Raw genomic sequence first — 20,075 nt, forward strand, 5'->3', positions numbered from 1 at the left:
TCATGGCAAGAAGCTGGATACGGCCATGAAGCGATATAGGCAAGGGGGCCCAGCGAGACAAACACTCCTCCTTTTACCGAAACAAGGCGTCTGTATTCCGTTTATATAAGGAAGAAACAGAGGTGATAAGTTGTATACCCAAATAACGGAAAAAAACCGAGGCCCACTGAAGCGGGAAAGAACCCCCCCAATCTCTCTGAATAATCTCCGTATTCCTGAAACGTGTCCATGAGACTAGGCAGGGAGGCCTCAGGATTCCTCAAATACATCCGAAGCTCCGATCTTAATACCCTGAATATCTGGATTAGCGAGAACATTTCGAAGTAAGGGATCTAGAGTCAATACAAATAAAAGAGGGGACAAGGGACAACCCTGCCGAGTGCCATGCGCTATCATAAAAAGCGATGAACTGAGACCATTCGTCCAAACCAAAGCCTGAGGTGCTCAATATAACACCCGAATTGCCAATTGAAAAAAGCCAGTAAGACCATACCGGTCCAAAACAAAAAACAAAAAATTCCAGGAAACCCGATCAAACGATTTTTTGGTGTCAAAACTGATAAGTAAAGAAGGGAGCTCCTGCCGTTCAACAAGTTCCAGGGAGGCTAAAATCATATGAAGATTTTTGGTGGCATGTCGCCCCCGCACAAACCCAGCCTGAGGAGAAGCCAATAACGCTGGCAAGCAGCCAGCTAATCTGTTGGCCAAAATTTTGGCAAACAGTTTGGTCTTTACGTTGAGCAGAGATATCGGGCGATAGGAAGCCGAATATTCTGGATCTTTATTCGGTTTCAGTAATACAATGATTTTGGCAACATTAAGAGAATCCAGGAGCTCCCCGGATGACACAAAACAGTTAAACGTATGTGACAAAACAGGGGCTATGGACTCCTGGAGCAATTTATAGAATTCTAGACGAAAGCCATCTAATCCAGGAGCCTTAAGCAAAGCACCCGAACGAATAACCATGGATATCTCTGCCTCTGAAATAGGTCTATTCAACTGAACCCTATCCTGCTCAGATATCTGGGGCAAAGAAAGACCATCCAGATACCCCCTCCATCCATCAAATCAGATGGCGTGGAATAGAGCGCTCGATAGTAGTCATAGAAAACCGCATTAATAGCTGTATCAGAACGGACCTTCGCTCCCAGAGTAGAATGCAATTGCAGAATATGACTCGGTCCTCTCGTTTGCTTCACTGCATTAGCTAACAGCCGACCTCGGGAATTTCCGAAAAGATGAAATTTATATTTGTAATAAGCCAAAGATTTACGTGCTCGAGCATGAAGCAGTTCCTATAAAGCAGTCTGAGTGGCCACCAGCTGAGCCCTATTCTGGGAAGTCGGATATCTGCCATAACTAGTACGATTATCCCAAAGTCGAATCTCCAACCGGAGGATCTTTGTCTCGCATTTTTTTTCCGGCGAGTCAAATAGGCCAAAAACTCACCCCGCAAAACCGTTTTTGCCGCTTCACAATACAGAATAGAGGAGTCCCAGTGAGGGGCATTATGCAACTGGTAATCCGCCCATTTTTGTAACAAAAATTCCTTAAATTGAGGATCTGAATACAAATAAAGAGGAAACTGCCATTGAAAAGACTGCTGCATGGTTGGATCCATCTCAAGCACAAGAATAATCATGGCATGATCTAATGCAGTGGTTCCCAACCCTGTCCTGGAGGAACACCAGGCCAATTGGGTTTTCAGGCTAGCCCTAATGAATATGCATGAAGCAAATTTGCATGCCTATCACTTCCATCATATGCAAATCTCTCTCATGCATATTCATTAGGGCTAGCCTGAAAACCCGATTGGCCTGGTGTTCCTCCAGGACAGGGTTGGGAATCACTGATCTAATGCATCAAACGATCCGATCTCCACCGATTGTACTATAGAGAAAAAAGACCTAGAAATCAACCAATAGTCCAGTCTAGACATTGTGCCATGAGCCTGAGAAAGATGGGTGAAGTCCTTTTCGCCAGGATGTAACACTCGCCACACATTAATGAGATCCAATGCTCCACACAACACAGGCAACCCACGTCTATTACTCATGCGTTCTGCGGTTGAGGGGTGAGATTTATCCACTAATGGATCAAGAACCCAGTTGAAATCTCCCCCCAACAAAAAAGGAAGATGTGAAAATGGTCTGATCATGGTTATTCGTAGCATAAATATTGCCCAGAATCAGCTGTTTTCTGGCTATAGCCACCCGGGTCAAAACATATCTGTCCTCAGGATCCACCCACTGTTGATGTAATGTAAAGGGAATTCCTTTCCGGAATAATATTAAAACCCCAGCTTTCCTGGTCGTAGTCAGAGCCCCCAACTGATGACCCACCCACCATCTTTGAAATTTAGCATGCTCCGTGGCAGACAAATCAGCTTTATTGCGATTCAAGGCCTGTAGTATCTTGTGACGTTTAATAGGGGATGTAACTCCATTCACATTCCAAGAAATGCATCGGAGTGTCATCAGGTAATGGGCGGTGGATAAAATACCAAAAGGAAACAGATCCCAACCCAAAAGGTAAGGAGAGCCGACCCAGCCTCCAGCTCCCCTTGAAGTCTCAATCCAAAGCCGGTTAGAAAAGAGGCCACAGCAGGACCATGCACGAGAGATGCAGAGAAGAAAAGAAAAAGAAAAGAGAGAAAAAAAGAGAACCCACATCCCAAAAACCTCAAACACACCCCTCCCACCACCCCTTCCCCATGCCCTGTCTCCCTTGAACTATAGAAATAAAACCCCTAGAACCTGTCAAATACCATATCCCATGTATGGCCTCTGAGATAACCTTCTGCTATCCCTCCCCCCACGCACACTCTAAGATAACAGTCAGCGCAGTCAAGTATACAAGGCGACAGTAAATAACTATATAAAAGTTAAAAAGAAATACAGAAATACAGAAGATTAAAAAAAACTAAAGAGCAATAAGTAAAATAATAGCAATATATACATATTAAATCCACCCAAACCATGAAAACACCTCCGCAGCCAGCTATGTATACAAAGAGGACCACAACAATCCATACCCCAAAAGTTACCCACAAGACTGAAAGTAAAACAAACTCATAAAAAAAGTCAAACTCCACCCAACAGGGTCTCCCTCTCAAAAAAAAATTCTGTAGGGAATGGTAGAAGAACCCTAATCTGAACAATCAAGACTAAAAACCCCTGCCAAACCAAGAGAGGGAGACAAAAATAATCTGCTCATTTAATTATTGCAGAATCCATGTTCAAACAAAGTTCATACTGGCTGGTGACCTAGCCCTTCCAGCAGTCCAAAAGATGTAATCCACCTGGGCACCTGCAGGTCCGAAGCGTTCTCCCAACCGCCCATCCACAGGGCGGGTTAGGAACCCCACCAAACACTCCAAAGAAGGACTCTGTGAGGGCCGGCCAGGCCCCCAGGGCCCCAGCAAACTCCAGAACTCCAATAACAGAATGCCTGAAACAGGCATAGTGGAGCAAAAACTCACAGGAATCCAACAGAAAAGTGGTTCATTCGGTTATAGGAAACATGCTGACAGAGACTGAACATAAAAGATCCAAAGCACCCAAGCGCTCAAGTAGACTGAGAAGAGGGACCCGGCATCTGATGAATAAAACCTGCCACTGCATCCGGAGTCTCAAAAAGATGGTTCTTTCCCTCGTAAAAGATCTTCAACTTTTCAGGATACAAGAGTGTAAATTGCACATGTTTAGTATGCAACTCAGCACACAAAGGAGCATAGGCTTTACGTAGCAATGAGACTCTGCTCGAGTAATCTTGAAAGCAGAGCACCGATTTATTATCGTAAGTAAGAGGGCCTTTAGCTCAGATAGCTTTCAAAATCTCCGGCTTGTGGGCATAGTTTAGCAGCTTTAGAATCACTACCCATGGCCTAGTCGCCGGCACTCTCCGTTGGCCCAACCTGTGCGCCCGCTCTATACGTAGGGGACCCGCTGTAGAATGCAGAGCCAAGGATTCTATCAACCAAGTTTCTAAAAAGCCCCGGAGTTCAGAATCCGTAATAGTTTCGGGGAGGCCCACCAACCTTAGATTGCCACGTCGGAATCGATTTTCCAGGTCGTCCATTTTATCTTCGAGGCTATGAAGTTGTTTTTGAAGCTCCTGATTATGGACGGTAAGTCACTGCACGCTATCTTCCACATCGGCACGCGCTGGCAGCAGGAGGATAACTCCCCCTTTAGCGACTCCAGTCTGCCATTCATAACTTCCAACTTGTCGGTTATGGTTTGTAGATTTTGTCAAGGGATTTCTGAATGGTAGTAGTCACCTTCGCCATAAATTCAGATGTCCAAACCGAGCTCACTGAGACCTCTGCAGTGTCGGGCATCGCCATCTTGGAATCTCCTAGCTTTTTCTTTATTCTTGCGCGGGGCCCTCGCAGACATGGCTGAACAACAGCGCGCAGGCTAGCACAGAGCAGACTTCCAACAAGTTAACAAAGGGTGGGCTTCTAAGCCAGTGCTGTGCTGAAAATAGCAAAAATTAACTAAAAGAGTGTGCGAGATTTGGGAGCAGAAAGCTTGCACAGCCTCCCGTTAGCACCACATCACGTGACCTCCCGGCGCTGCTTTATTCAAAATCCATTTGGGGAGCAACCACTCCACTTACACCCCTGTGTCTAAATCTGGGCCTACTGATCGGTGAATTACGCTTTTTTTAATGAATTTTTGAATTTTCAAAACAGATTTCATTGCATTAGGTAGCATAATCTCTGAATCGGTGTTTGAAACTAGTTGTATTTATTCATTATAGATGTTTCAGGTAATTCAGCCAGAGCGAGCTCTGTACATACAGGCTAACAACTGTGTAGAGGCCAAGGACTGGATTGATATCCTCACCAAGGTCAGTCAGTGCAACAAAAAACGTCTCACCGTCTACCATCCATCTGCATTCCTTACCGGGCACTGGCTGTGCTGCAAAGCGACCTCAGAGAATGCTCCTGGTTGTACTCCTTGTACTGGGTAAGGGGCAAAATGTTATTGATTTAAGTTTTTACTGTCTCGTGACTGCAAATTTGCAGCAAAGGTTAATTAGAGTCTTCAAAATGTAGATTTGTCTTTTTCTTGACTATTTTGCCATCTCTTGTGAATGTAATTTTGTAAAACATTTTCAGTGTGTTAACCATGTTTAAAGTGTGGCTATGACTATTATAAAAATCGTGGTAGTGTATGCAAATAAGAACATAAGAATAGCCTTACTGGGTCAAACCAATGGTCCATCAAGCCCAGCAGCCCGTTCTCACAGTGGCCAATCCAGTTTACTAGTACCTGGCCAAAACCCAAGGTGTAGCAATATTCCATGCTACCAATACAGGGCAACTATGCATGTTGACAAGAGCACATGTACTTTTATGCATTACTAGAAACAGCATTTGGGCAGAGTTGGGGTGGAGGTGAGAGGTATGTACATATTTTATGTAGTATGTATTTATCTGTATGGAGTGCACACACATACATGGCTTAGAGCAGATGAACACTACTGGTGCTAGCTCAAAGACCCTAATTTTATAAATATGCATATGTGCACAAGTTGCATTTATAAAACAGACATATTTTAATCAGTGCTTTAGCCATTAGGGAGGGGGGCTCAGGGTCCTAGGTCCCCTTACTTTGGGTTCAGGCCCCCTTCAAAATTGTGGCACCAATTGCAGGGATGCCCAAACTTTTCCAGTCAAATAAATGCTCTGCCTGAGCCGTGTCCATACTGCTGAAGCATCAAGAAAGCCAACAGGGTGCTCTAGCTGCTGGTACTGGCACTTCTGTGCATGCTCAATTTATACATTGAATTGAGCATATAAGGAAGTGCCAGCATCAGAAATGAAACACTTTGCTGGCTTCCTCGCTGTTTCAGCGGTACAAGTGCAGCTCCAGCAGAGAATCTCTTCTGCTGGCAGAGCTTGAGCATCCCCACCAGCAAAGGTATGATTTCAGGGGATGAAGGAGAACTGACAGAAAAAAACTTGAGCCTTCCCCCAAAAGTACATTCTAGTTATGCTCCTGGCGATGGCCATTCAGAGAGCAGCATGGGGCCAAGCAGGAAGAGCTCAGATCTGTCGGGTGTGCTGCTGGCCGCGAAAAGGGAATGGGGACAGAGAAGCTCAGCACGGGGCAGGGCATGGAAAGATCGCTCCTGCTCCATACACCGCTGGACCACCAGGGATTAAAAATGGCAGGAAAACGCGGGGGAGGGGTTAAAAAAAAGTTAGTCAGCTGGGACAGGAGACAGGAGGCATCCCTCCTGTCCCGGCCTACCACTAGACCACCAGAGGTAAGAAGGTGAGCCAGGGTGCAAAGCCTGGCATGGAGTGAGGGGGGCTGGGTATAGAGCCTGGTAAGGGGTAAGGAACAGAGCCTAGTAGGGCATGGAGGAAATAGGGCTGGTGTAGAACCTGGCAGGGAGTGAGGGGGTCTAGGTACAGAGCCTGGTAAGGAAGGGAAAATGGTGGGTGTAGAGCTTGTCAGGGAGGGGACACTGGATGCAGATCCTGGCAGGGCATGGCATTTGAATATTAAGCCTCTGTATTTTTGGCGGGAAAAATGGGAGTCTCGACTTATATTCGGATTGCCTTATATTCGAGTATATATGGTAAGTGCTTGACTTTCTCTGCTATTAGATTTATTATCTTCCCTTTGCTTACCTGATTTTTTCTCACTCTACTAAATTATAGTTTTGCACTATTTTTTTGAATCCGTTTTTTGACCAGAGATTCTTTTTCTCTACTTCTGTGGTGTTTTTTGGCTCTCTGGTTTGTTTTTCAGTGCGGGCCAATGATTTGAATGAGTACTCAAAGAACTGGTTTTGAGGCCCCTTTGTTACTTGGCTGAGTGAATATGAGATGCACCTTCATGTGATAAGTTTTTGATTTGAATTTTAAAAGAAGTAATTTCTGCACATAAACCTCTGCTTTTTGTGCTTAACGTAGCTTTTTAAAAATACTCCCTTAATTATAAAGAGCATCAAGACCTTGTTAGGTAAAGGGTATTTCTTAAATTTGAGTTGTTTATCATTGTATGTAGTCTGAGAAAAAAATGCTTTCCTGAATAGTATGAGTTGATATATTTTTAACATATTTCATTTGTAATATTTATCTGCTTGCATATTATTTTTATAGTATGTTAGTTTCAAAAAGATGTTTAGTTTTATTTATTTTTATTTTGTTCCAAAACATTCTACTTTCTTCCTGTTTCCATAGGGGCCTCCCAGCAAACATACAGCTGGTGATAGATGGAGACAGAGAGACAGAACGGATCTACTCTCTGTATAACACATATATAACTAAGTTGGAGAAAATGCAAGGTGTGTGCAAAGGGGAAGGTGTGGATTCTAGTAGCATGAACTTGACTAAGAAAGAGTATCCTTGCATATAGGAGAAGATGTCTGTGATTTAAATGGCATCAAGGATTTTTCTGATATTACTCCCTTTTTTCCATTTTTTTTAACCTCTTCCCTCAGAGGCTTGCGGGAGCAAATCAGTTTATGATGGGCCGGAACAAGAAGAGTATTCAACTTTCCTCATTGATGACCCTCAGGAAACCTATAAGACACTAAGGCAAATCCTAGCAGCTGTTCGAACTTTAGAACAGGAACATGCTCAGTATAGGCGGGACAAGTTTAAAAAGACAAAGTACGGAAGCCAGTAAGTACTTGTTAGACTCCTGGAGAACAGGATAAGGAAAATCCATATAGCATTTTTAGAGGGAGTCCTTAACCCTTTCAGGACCAAGGGACATATTTGTCCCATAACTTTAAAATCCTATAAATTTTGATTGGGATAGTCTACAGTTCTAAATTTGATATGTACGGATTCCATATGATACTGCCTTTATGTAAACAAACTGGTTCCGACATTCATTCATTAGCGTCGTTGCCAGATTGACGAGAAGATTCACTTGCCACACAGTCCATAAGCCAGAAGTTTGATTTTTTTTTTTTTTTTTTAATGATATTTCACAAAAAAAAATCAATTTTTTGGCATCTGCAAGCCCTTTTTACCATAAAAATGTCGTCAAAACCACAAAAATTGGCCTACGATCCTTATGGTCCTGAAAGGGTTAACCACAGCTGTGACTTTTCCTTTTTCTTTAATTGACTTACCCCTCTTTCCTGATTCTATGACTTGTCTACTATGTACTTTCAGTTAACAATTAATGTACAGTCATGTGAAAAAATTAAGACACCCCATAAAAAATTCAGTTCTTTCTTAAGAAATGTCCACATATCGATGTCAAATCTTTTTTTTTTTTTTTATCTCTGGAAAAGAAAGTGATGTAATTTCAGGTAAACAACAAAAGTTTTCCTTGATTTACTCATGAAACAAAAGATATCCACAAAAATGTGTTTTCTAACTGAGGAATAAATTAGGACTGGTTGAAATAACTGCAGTGAGATGCTTCTTGTAGCCATCTACCAGTCTCTGACATCAGTCTGAGGAAAGTTTGGCCCACTAAATGCAGAATTCTTTAAGCTATGAGATGTTTGAGGGGTTTCTTACATGTACAGCCCATTTTAAGTCACCCCACAGCATCTCAATTGGATTAAGATCAGGGCTTTGACTCAGCCACTCAAGGACCCTCCAGTTCTTAGTTTTCAGCCAGTCCTTGATAGATTTACTGGTATGTTTTGGGTCATTGTCATGTTGCAGGGTCCAGTTCTGCTTCAGCTTTAATTTTCTAATAGATTTTTTATTTTATTTATTCATTTATTTAGCCTGTCCTCTCAAAGGAGCCCAGAACAGGTTACAAGATTACATTAATATTATAAGTAAGACAAACTTTGGTAGGAAATACAAACTTGGTATACATAGAGGTATAAATTTCAGCTTTTACAGTATAGTCATAACATACAGATTTGAAGTGTGGTGGGTTTTTGGTCCAGTGGTCCGACGTAAAAGTGAGTCAGGGATGTAGATGTCTCTCAAGACCCTCTGATACACGGTAGAACTCATGGTGGATTCTATGATGGTGAGCTGGCCAGATCCTGCTGCAGGAAAGCATCCCCAAAGCATGACTCTTCAACCTCCATGCTTCACAGTTGGTATGAGGTTCTTTTCCTAGAATGCCGTATTTGGTGTACGCCAAACATGTCCTCTTTTCTGGTGTCCAAATAATTCAATTTTAGACTCATCTGTTCATAGAACATTAGTCCAAAAGTCCTGGTGTTTGTCTAAATTCTCTCTGGCAAACTTCAGTCTGGCCTTGATGTTTCTCTTAGAGAACAAAGGCTTCCTCCTTGCATACCTCCCATGCAAGTTAAATTTGTGCATTCTCTCTCTGATTGTAGAGGCATTCATTTTCACATCAACAGTAGCAAGAGCCTGTGTAGGTGTCATGATGACATTTTAGAGTTTTTGGAGACTTCTTTTAGCATCTTGCGGTCTGCTCTGGGGTCAACTTGCTTGAACATCCAGACCTGGGCATGTTGGCAGTTGTTTGGTAAGTCTTCCATTTGTACACTATTTTTCGGACCGTGGAATGACTAATGTAAAATTCTTTCGAGATATTTTTAAATCCATTACCAGACTTATAAGCTGCTACAATCTTCTCTCTGAAGGCCTCAGACAACTGTTTTGATCTCAGCATGGTGTTCACTCTCACTGCAGCAATCATGAGTACATCAAACTAAATGTCTGAGGTTTAAATAATTATGTGCATCTGATGTGATACACCTGTGTATGATTTGAGCCACTTTAAGTGGAAGTATATGTGGGGTGTCCTAATTTATTCCTCAGTTAGAATATACAGTGATACCTCGGTTTACGAGTGCACCGGTTTGCGAGTGTTTTGCAAGACGAGCAAAACATTTGCAAAATCGGTGCCTCGGAAACCGAGCATGGCTCGATTTACGAGCACCCCCCCCCCCCCCGCAATCCGGAACCCCCCCCTGCGATCCGGCACCCCCTCACCACGATCCGACCCCCCCCCGCCACGATTGGGCACCCCCTGCCACGATCCGACCCCCCCGCCACGATTGGGCACTCCCCCACCACGATCAGACACCCCCCCCCCCCGACACAATTGGGCACCCCCCCGCCGCTTCTTACCCTCATCTGGGCACTCTTGAAAATCGGCCTTCTCCTCTGCTGGGCCTTGAGCATGCTCAGATGCTCAAGGCCCAGCAGAGGAGGAAGCCGATTTTCAAGTGCCCAGATGAGGATAAGAAGCAGGGGGGGGTGTCGGATCGTGGCAGGGGGGTGCCCAATCGTGTCTGGGGGGGTCGGATCGTGGCAGGGGGGTGCCGGTTCGAGGCAGAGGGGGTGCCGGATCACAGGAGGGGATGCTTGATCGCGGGGGGGGGCTTTGAGGGGAGCAATGCTGGTTCTCGGGGGGGGGAACGCATCAAAGCGAGTTTCCATTATTTCCTATGGGGAAACTTGCTTTGATAAACGAGCATTTTGGATTACGAGCATGCTCCTGGAACGGATTATGCTCGTAATCCAAGGTACCACTGTACAGTTTTGTGGATATCTTATGTTTCATGAGTAAATCAAGGAAAACTTTTGTTGTTTACCTGCAATTAGATCACTTTCTTTTACAGAGATAAATAAAAAGATATGACATCGATATGTGAACATTTCTTAAGAAAGAACTCAATATTTCATGTGGTGTCCTAATTTTTTCACATGACTGTAAATCAAGATGATACTGTTTGGATGGTGGTCTGTTTAGTCTGGTTATGAATATAGCATAAACACATTCTTCCAACCCATTTGTTATGGTAAACAGAGGTGAACCTGTACCTTAATGGAAATTATTTTTCACATTTGTTTTCACCTCACACAAAATAGAATTCATGGCATAGCAAGAGTAGACAGAGCTAGGCTAATTGCCAGCAGTCTGAAAAACCTTAACAGATATTCAGATCAATCCCAAAGAACAAAGTCTACTGCTTTACATATCTGGTTAAAGCTAGCCAGATAACTTAGATCAATTCCTATGCTGCTATCAGATTAATCTGCCTAAATTTAACTAGACAGTGTTGAATATACTGTCCAGATAAATCATACCTACACCCCCAAAACACCTCAAGCTCTCTTTATGTGCTGGTTAAATTTTGTGCAGCCATTGAGTTGCCTCAACAAACATTTAATACTTGAGGAAAAGGGTTTGATTTTCAAACACAAAAATTTGTTTGGATTACTTCCAGTTTCCTGGATGGGTCTTCTGAACACTTGTCCCTGGGTTATTTTCTTTTTTATTCATTTTTTTAAGATCCCAGTTTTCTTCCACTAAGAGTGTGATAAAATAATCTACATATCTCTTTGGGGCCTATTTAATAAGCTTCATTAGCTGTTTGACTTGGGAATTATCACATGCAAACAGCACAGGTCTGCACAAACAGTTAACAGAGTGCATATTGGCAATTACTACATGGTGCCTGCAAAACCTTATTGCACTTTACTAAACAGCTTAGGAATCGGAGCTGGATCAATAATTATAAGCATTTTCTTCTTTATATAAAATCATCTGTTTCTCTTGCTATCCTGCTACACCTGGATTTTCAGTTTGAGTACTCTAATATGGATGCTCCTTACCTCTTTGTCTATAGTTTGATACCATTCACTACGCAGAAAGGTGGGGATGTGGAGGAGAGGAATTTGGTGGTGGTAGAATGGGAGAAAAGAGAGAGACTAAAATATAAACCAAGTTCCCCATTTATGGGCTTTTTTGGACCAAAAATCAGTTTATATGTGATAACTAAATTATTAACCTTCAGTTTCCTCCCAGCTATGCCCCTCCCCCGGACACTAAAATATAATAAAAGGAAAAATTATTTTCTATTCATGTGAGTGGCACTTCATTATTTGTGGGCAGATCTATGTGGGATTGAGATAAGGCAACATCTTGGGCCCTCATCAAGGCCCAGAGATAGTGATGATAAAAAAGAGGACGCATGGCCATGCCCCAACCACGCCTCCAGCCCCACCCTCGACCCAAGCGTAGCCTCGCCTCTCTCCTAGGCGGTTGCCTGCTATGTGCAGTCAGGGCTGTAGCAAGCTATAATTGCACCCCATGTGACTTTCCCTTCATGGCACCCCCATCCTTTCTTGCACTGCCCCCACCCTCTTCCCTATAATATATCAGACTTTCAGCTGTTTTGTACCCTATTCAAAATCTGTCTCCCTGTTCACTCTTCCACATTCCCCCTTCTTAAATGGAATATTTCCCCGTGTTCTGCCCCTCCTCCATTCCTATTCCCTCCACCCACCACACCAGGCCCAAGAACTTACAATCTAACTCAGACAGACATGACATAGAGGGGTTAGGGATGCAGAACCCAAGGTTATTAAGCTATTAGAAATGAGAATATTGCAATGCCGTTGTATTTCTCCATGGTGTAACTGCACCTTGAATACTGGTCACCACATCTCAAAAAAGATATAAAAGAAGTAGAAAAGGTACAGAGAAAAGCAATGAAAATGATGAGGAAAGGCTAAAGCAGCTAGGGCTTTTCAGCTTGGAGAAGAGGCAGCTCAGTGGAGATATGGCAGAGGTGTATAAAATACTGGGAAGAGTGAAATGGGTAGATATGAATTGCTTGATTACTCTTTCCAAAAATACAAGGACTAGGTCTGCTTAGCTCAAGAAAAATATAGTAGCACTAGAAAAGTTTCAAAGAGCAACCAAGATGATAAAGGGGATGGAACTCCTCTGGAATGAGGAAAGACTAAAAAGGTTAGGGCTCTTCAGCTTGGAAAAGAGACGGCTGAGGGGAAATATGATTAAAGTCTACAAAATCCTGAATGGAGTAGAATGGGTACAAATGGATCAATTTTTTACTCTATCAAAAATTACAAAGACTAGGGCACACTGGATGAAGTTACAGGGAAATACTTTTAAAACCAATAAGAGGAAATATTTTTTCACTCAGAAAGCTCTGGAACGCATTACCAGAGGTTGTGGTAAGAGCAGATAGTGTAGCTGGTTTTAAGAAAGATTTGGACAATTTCCTGGAGGAAAAGTCCATAGTCTGTTATTGAGAAAGACATGGGGGAAGCCACTGCTTGCTCTGTATCGGTAACATAGAATATTGCTACTCCTTGGGTTTTGGCCAGGTACTAGGGACCTGGATTGGCTACTGTGGAACAGGCTACTGGGCTTGATGGACCATTGGTCTGAACCAGTAAGGCTATTCTTATGTACCGAGTAGTAAATTTAAAATAAATTTACAAAGTATTTCTTCACTCAACATGTAACTGAACTCTGAAATTTATTATCTTAAGCCATTCTTAAGATGAACTTCGGAAAATGACCTGCTTTATTTCTAGGATAAGCAGAATAACATAAGAGTTACCATAATGGGACAGACCACGGCACAAGTACCTGGCAAGAGAAAACCAGATTTTATGCTGCTTATCCTAGGAATAGGAAGTGGTTTCCCCTGAGAAGTTCATCTCAATAAAGACCTATGGAGTTCTGTTTTAAGAAATTATCCAAACCTTTTTTAAACCCTGCTAAACTAACTGCAATGTACCCAAAAAGGGTTCTTTTTACTACAGCTTAGTTTGTACTGATGGAATGCTAAGGAGCCCATAAGTATAAAACTAATTAATGCACACTAAACTTTAGTAAAAGGGCCCCTAAGAATGGAGCACCAGTAGTGGCCTTGACCCAACAATCCCCCCTCCACCCCTCAAAGCAGCAACAACTCTGGAAATTCTTGTCCCCAGTGGTCCTAACCCAACCCCCCTCCCTCATTTACCCGTGAGAATGACTTTGACACTTGCATAGAGCTAGTTTGGGGAAGCCTGAACAGCTGAGTGACAGGGGAAGTCCCAAAGCAGCCTCCTGCTACTCAGATGTTGGGATTTTTTTTTCTTTTTAGTGGCACAGATGTTGTTCGTGTGTTACAGTCAAGGCTTTCAGGGCCTTAGGCTCCTCCCTCTGTAGCCCAGGATTCAGAGGGAGGAGCCTAAGGTCCTGATTGGCTCAGATGCTTATGACCCCTGCCCTTAAAGGGGCCTTTGGCATCTGAGCCAGTCAGGGCCTTAGACTCCTCCCCTTGCATCCCAGGATGCACCAGGAAGGGAAAGATCCACCATTTTGGAGTGGCAGGCCTGCGAGCAGGAGGGAATGGACATCCCTCCTGCTGTCATCTATTTTTGAGGTTTGGGGGTGGATCAGGGTGGGGACAGGGGGCATCCAATGGCAGGAATGGGCATCCCTCCTGCTGATGTTTTCTTTTAGGAATGGTAGCGGGAAGGGCTTGGTTGGAGGGGAGCATGGTTGTGTGTGGGGTTTAGTGTAGGAGAGTTGGTTCACGGTGGCAGAAGGGAGTGGGCATCCTTCCTGCTGATTTTTAGGGAATGGGAGGGGTTGGTTGGGGGGGGTCAGTGCAGGTGAGGTTCAAGGCAGCAGGAGCGAGTGGGCATTCCTCCTATCAATTTTTTGATACCAAGGTTGTTTGTCAGGGAGTGGGAGGTGGGACAGGTCGTCAGCACAGCACAGCATTTTTTTTTATGGGCACAGTATCTGAAAATAAAAGGTCTAGACGGGTCAGTAATACTAATCCAATTCTGTCATGCAAGGTTAGGGCATTGATCGGATGCCTGGTTTTAATATTAATCCTATTACGTCCCTTCTAGATTCCATATGCTAGGTGTTCAAGCCCAACCCACAATCCGGGAGTTGCAGAAATCCACAAACTTCTCTGAGAATATATATGCTCCACTCCCTTAGCCTGAGAGCTAGCAAACATATCCAGTTACAATTTCTGCAAGCCATCCGTAGAAGTCTTTTCAGTTGATCTGCTTCTTTTTCTTATTTTCCACCTCCCCAGACCCCAAATTGCTATTTTTAATTTTTAATTTTGATTTTTGACATGAATTTGTGATGGTGGCCATCTTGGATTTTAAAATTGATCTTTTTTTCCTAACTTTTATTTCTGACTTAAAAATCCTCGATGTGACACAAAATCATTTGGGATGGACTCCCCATCCCATAATCCATTGAATATGGACATTGATTGTGCCAGATTTGCACTGGATCAGTGATTGTGTACCGATTTTGCCTCTTCTAAGTAATCTTGGCCTGGGTTCATGCCTTCCGGAGAAAATCTCGCCCAGAGGCCATTCTGGATTCTGGCGCAAAACGCCTGCATTCCAAGTCTGGGGACTCTTTTGGTGCAGCGCGTGTTTCTCAACAGAGTCCTGCCATGGTTGCAGAGTGGACCTTTTCACTGGATTTTATTTGGCTCCTCTGAAAGGTGTATTCCTCAGATCCTGCTCATTTGACACAGGTGGCGGGTGCGTTGGGACTTTTTTGGTCTGTTGCTAGAACCAGATGCCTTGGTTTGATCCTGGCTGACTTATAAGCTCCTGTATGATGTTCCCACCGTGACCTCTGGTGGGTCGGGTCCTCTGCCAGATAGCAACTCATCCCAGCCTGGTGATTCTAATAACTTCAGACTGGCCTCAGCGCCCATGTTTGCTGATCTCGTCCATCTTCCGTGGGGTGAGAGACTCCGGCCCCATCTTCATCGATATCTTCTTAGTCAGGTGCCAGTGCCCATGGAGATCTCATAGAAACATGACAGCAGATGAAGGCCAAATGGCCCATCCGCAGTAACCATTTTCTCTTTCTCTCTCTAAGATCTCACGGTGTTTTGGTCTTATGGAATGGCTCTTGAACGCTCAGCTTGGAGGAAGTGTGGTTTTTTGGATGTAGTAGGGTTGCACTCGATGCAACCCTCTATTATAGCGTCTTATGCCAAAGCCTGGAAAGCTTTTCAATCAGTGGTGTGCTAAGAATCACATGGAGCCTGAGAGTGCTCCCTTTTCAGTTGTCCTGGTTTTTCTTCAGGCAGGTCTAGAAACAGGTTTGCAGTAGACTCCCTTACAGTTCAGACTGCATGACTTTCATGTTTTAGAGTGCACAGAGGCACTAGTTCGTTTACTGCTGATCCTGTTATGTCCAGGTTTCTGGGAGGAGCACTTCGTTTGCGACCTTCATTGCATTTTCTTTTCCCTTCGTGGAATCTTAAATTTGTTCTGCAGGGCCTTGGAGAGGCCCATTCGAGCCACTGAAGGATGCTTCTATTCTGGATCTGACAGTCAAGACTATCTTTTTAGTCGGCGGCATCTCAGCATGGCATTTTTGGAGGCTTCAGGCTCTTTCATACAGGGCATCCTTTATCCGTTTCCTGGACGCAGGAGTTTTCTCCGTACTGTACCTTCCTTCCTTTCTACCGAAAGTGGTTTCTGCCTTCCATGTCAAACAGGAAATTCGTTTGTCTGTTTTTCCTTCCACAGGCCCAGAGAGAAAGGATTGGATCTTGCAAAAGTTGGCTCTCAGGGGAGTCTTGCTCCACTGTTTAGAGAGGACTAATGTTTTTCAGCTGTCTGATCGTCTATTTAACCTGACTGATGCGCCTCGTCATAGTCGACCAGTGGCCAAGGCTTCGATTGCTCAATGGATTCAAATGGCCATTTCTGTGACTTCCATTGCCCATAGCAGGGGTAGGCAATTCCGGAGCCAGGTCAGGTTTTCAGGATATCTACAATGAATATGTATGAGATGGATTTGTATGCACTGCCTCCTTGAGATGCAACTCTATCTCATGCATATTTATTGTGGATATCCTGAAAACCTGACCTGGCTTTGGCTCTCGAGGACCGGAATTGCCTACCCTGGCCCATAGCAAGCAGCCACCGATTTTGCATAATGCCCACTCGACTGGCAGTGTGGTTGCGTCATAGGCGGCGTTTCATGTAATTCATGCTGATGAACTTTGCAGGATAGCTACTTGGGTCCTGTCTTCATACTTTTACCAGGTTTTTACCGAGTGGATGTGGCGGCTAGTTCTGATGCCGCTTTTTGGGACCTCGGTGTTGAGGGCATGCTTTTCTGTCCCACCATAGATGTTACCATTGCTTTTGTACGTCACCTAGCGAATGGAATCTGGAAGAGACGTAAAAGAAGGAAGATTAGGTTTATATCTTCAATAATCTTCTTTCTGTTAGCCTCTGTAGGATTCTATACTACCCACCCTCTCTGTGTACACTCAGTTGTTTAGAATAGCCTGCTTCTTTCTGCCTTGATGATTCTCCTTACAGGCTTGAACACTTTCCAGCCAGTTGACAGATCTTGTGGGGAATTTTCTGTGAGTATGCATTACTGAAAGCCTTTATTGGGGTGCTCATTGCATACAGCAGGTTAGTTCAACATTGTTCCTCAATGTTTCTGAGTTGCCTTTATGCCAGTTTATTGCTTGTTAATATTTTGCAGAGCAAACCAGTTCAAGAATTAGTTTTGTTTCTGGGGATCCAACCCTGTACCCCCTTGTTATGGATTTGTCCAGGTATGTTGCTTGGCTTTGGGACTTTAATTGGATATGTTTGCTAGCTCTCAGGCTAAGGGGGTGGAGTATGTGCTCAGAAAAGTTTATGAATTTCTGCAATTCATGGATTGCAGGTTGGGATTGAACACCTAGCATATTGGAATCCTACAGGGACTAACAGAAAGAAGATTATCGAAGGTATAAGTCTAATCTTCTATGACCTCATTTGCATGCCAGAATTGGAGAATGTACGACCACACAGAAAATCATTCAGTGAGCCATTTTATGCATAGGGTAGGCAAATCCAATCAGTTGCTAAACCAGTCAAACTGGTTTAGCAACAATCGTTAGAAGATCGGACGGAGACTTTAGTGCATCTAGCTCTCAGTGCGCTGTTTAGAGAGACTCCCAAAACCCTGGAGGATTTTTCATTATTGAAAATAACTCCATTTGTCTGTATGATGGAAGATAGAATTGAGTGTGTATGTAGCCTAAACCACAGTAGTTTAGTTTAAGATGGTACTTTGTTGACCATTCTTGCATTCTAATTAAAGCTCTAGACAGCTTGATAGACATATTTTGTTAAATTCAAATCCACAGGAATTAAAAGAAAAATATCATCTGCATATGAGAATAGCCATTCCCCAGGGCTTATGTTAATTGAATTTAGAATGGTCATAAAGACATTGTATAGCAATAATAAAACAGGAGATCCTTGCAGTACTCCACCTGACGGAGTCAAATGATCAGAATAGACTCTGTCCTTCAAAATTTTGTATTGTCTGTTTGCAAGGAAACCATGAAACCATTGTAGAACAAGTTCTGAAATACCTAGTTCAGATAATCTGTTTAGTAACAGAGTATGATTTACTGTGTCGAATGTCACAGAGAAATCAAATTGTAATAGCAACATTTTTCCACCCATACTTAAAGCTGATCTTAGTCTAGTTGCCAATTTATAGAATTACCCCCTTGTTCTCACTTTACTTTAATATCAAAACAGCATACAATAAAATTAATAGTGGAAACTGAAATATCAAATACCCTGTAACAATATAAATAAATATCAGACTGCAAATGATCCATTTTTCATGTAAGAAAATAAAATTATACATGTCTCTTTTTCCCTTTCTTACTTTATTAGAGAGCATCCAATTGGGGACAAGAATTTCCAGAGTTACATCAGGCAGCAGTCGGAGATCTCTGCACATTCCATATAAGAGTATGAAGATGATATAATGGGAAAAAATGTTAATTGTGCTAAAAAGGAGTCTACAGGTAGCAACGTGCAGAATTAACAAACATCAAGCTACATATTTTTGAGACTTAATCAGTGTTTTCTTAATTCAAGAACTGTTATAGTAGTTGCTATGCACTTTATTCATCTGGTGTTAACAGATGACAGGACTTTTGTGTGTGTGTGTGTGTGTGTGTTTATTTTTGTCTCTTTTATTATGAACTTGCTGTGTTGTCTTTAAATTCTAGAGATCAGTTCAATGATCAAGAATTATGGACAATGACTTATTAAATGTGACATCGCACATATTAAAAGCAAGCAAACTGTCAACATGATAGTATTATGTAGAACTCCTTGCTTCACTGAAGAGGTAATTTTAAAAAGATTTTCTATGTAAAGCATGTTTTACTCACAGAAATGAACCTCTTAAAAAGACTGTGCCTCATTTTACTCAGTCTGAACTTAGGCATTCCTGAGGACAAAGGTGGAGTGAAGTTGCAAAGTACATGTGTATTTTATTAAATACATGCATTGAGTATATGCAAACATCTATACCAGTGGTCTCAAACTCAAACCCTTTGCAGGGCCACATTTTGAATTTGTAGATCCTTGGAGGGCCGCAGAAAAAAATAGTTAATGTCTTATTAAAGAAATGACAATTTTGCATGAGGTAAAACTCTTTATGGTTTATAAATCTTTCCTTTTGGCTAAGTCTTAATAATAATATTGTACTTTATCGCTAAAGAGACATATGATCAAGAAACTGTTTTATTTTACTGTTGTGATTATGATAAACATACCGAGGGCCTCAAAATAGTATCTGGCGGGCCGCATGTGGCCCCCGGGCCGCTAGTTTGAGACCACTGATCTATACCCTCTCTTCAGAGCATGTGTAAATTTGTATGAGAGCATTTGTCTGTTAATGGGGTTCGTTGTGGGTGCCTAGTTTATAAAAGCAAGTAAGTATCCTTGTTGACCTTTATAAAATATGTCTCCTTTTTGGAATTTTTGCTTAAAATTAGCCTCTAAGTGTATCTATGTCAAAGTAACAAATAATGTGCCTAATTTTATGCCTAGGTGCTCTTATAATTTAAACACCCAGACCCAATAATTTCCAAATGCCCACACACAGATTTACACCTGCTTTGAATATGTGTGTATACTCTATGTATGTACATTGTGTATTTCATAAAACAAAGGCACACCTTACAATAAGGCCTAAACATGGTCCCCAGAAAAGCCTTTTTTGTGTATAAAACATGCTTTACTGCTAGATAAGGCTTTATAAAATTATCTTCTTGGAGGGTAATTTTATAAAAGGGTGCTTGGCTTAAATGGCAAGTCAGCACACCTATGCTGCAGATGTGGGCTAGATAATTTAAGTACTTGCATAAATTAGCATATATTTTCATCTATGGATGCACTTGCAAACTCTGCCTGTGTTCCACTCAAACGCTGCCCTATGCATGCCTACTGGCAGGGGCTAATTAACCATTGAAACAATAGGGCAGTGCCCAAAGGGCCACAACAATAGCCTTTATCTAGT

At 42.6% G+C, this 20,075-nt stretch overlaps 1 protein-coding gene across 1 annotated transcript in view; it reads left to right on the forward strand.

Annotated features, from left to right (window-relative positions):
- RASA3 (RAS p21 protein activator 3) overlaps positions 1–19,147 on the forward strand; it is a 501,637-nt gene extending 482,490 nt beyond the window's left edge. Inside the window, exons 21-24 of the mRNA XM_033949099.1 lie at positions 4,771–4,979; positions 7,211–7,314; positions 7,471–7,654; positions 18,437–19,147. Coding sequence (XP_033804990.1) covers positions 4,771–4,979; positions 7,211–7,314; positions 7,471–7,654; positions 18,437–18,512 — 573 coding nt within the window. The 3' untranslated portion in view covers positions 18,513–19,147. The remainder of the gene's footprint in view (positions 1–4,770; positions 4,980–7,210; positions 7,315–7,470; positions 7,655–18,436) is intronic.
- Positions 19,148–20,075: the final 928 nt, after the last annotated feature.

The sequence above is a fragment of the Geotrypetes seraphini genome, chromosome 6 (assembly GCF_902459505.1).
Source record: "Geotrypetes seraphini chromosome 6, aGeoSer1.1, whole genome shotgun sequence".
In the NCBI taxonomy this organism is placed as follows: domain Eukaryota; kingdom Metazoa; phylum Chordata; class Amphibia; order Gymnophiona; family Dermophiidae; genus Geotrypetes; species Geotrypetes seraphini.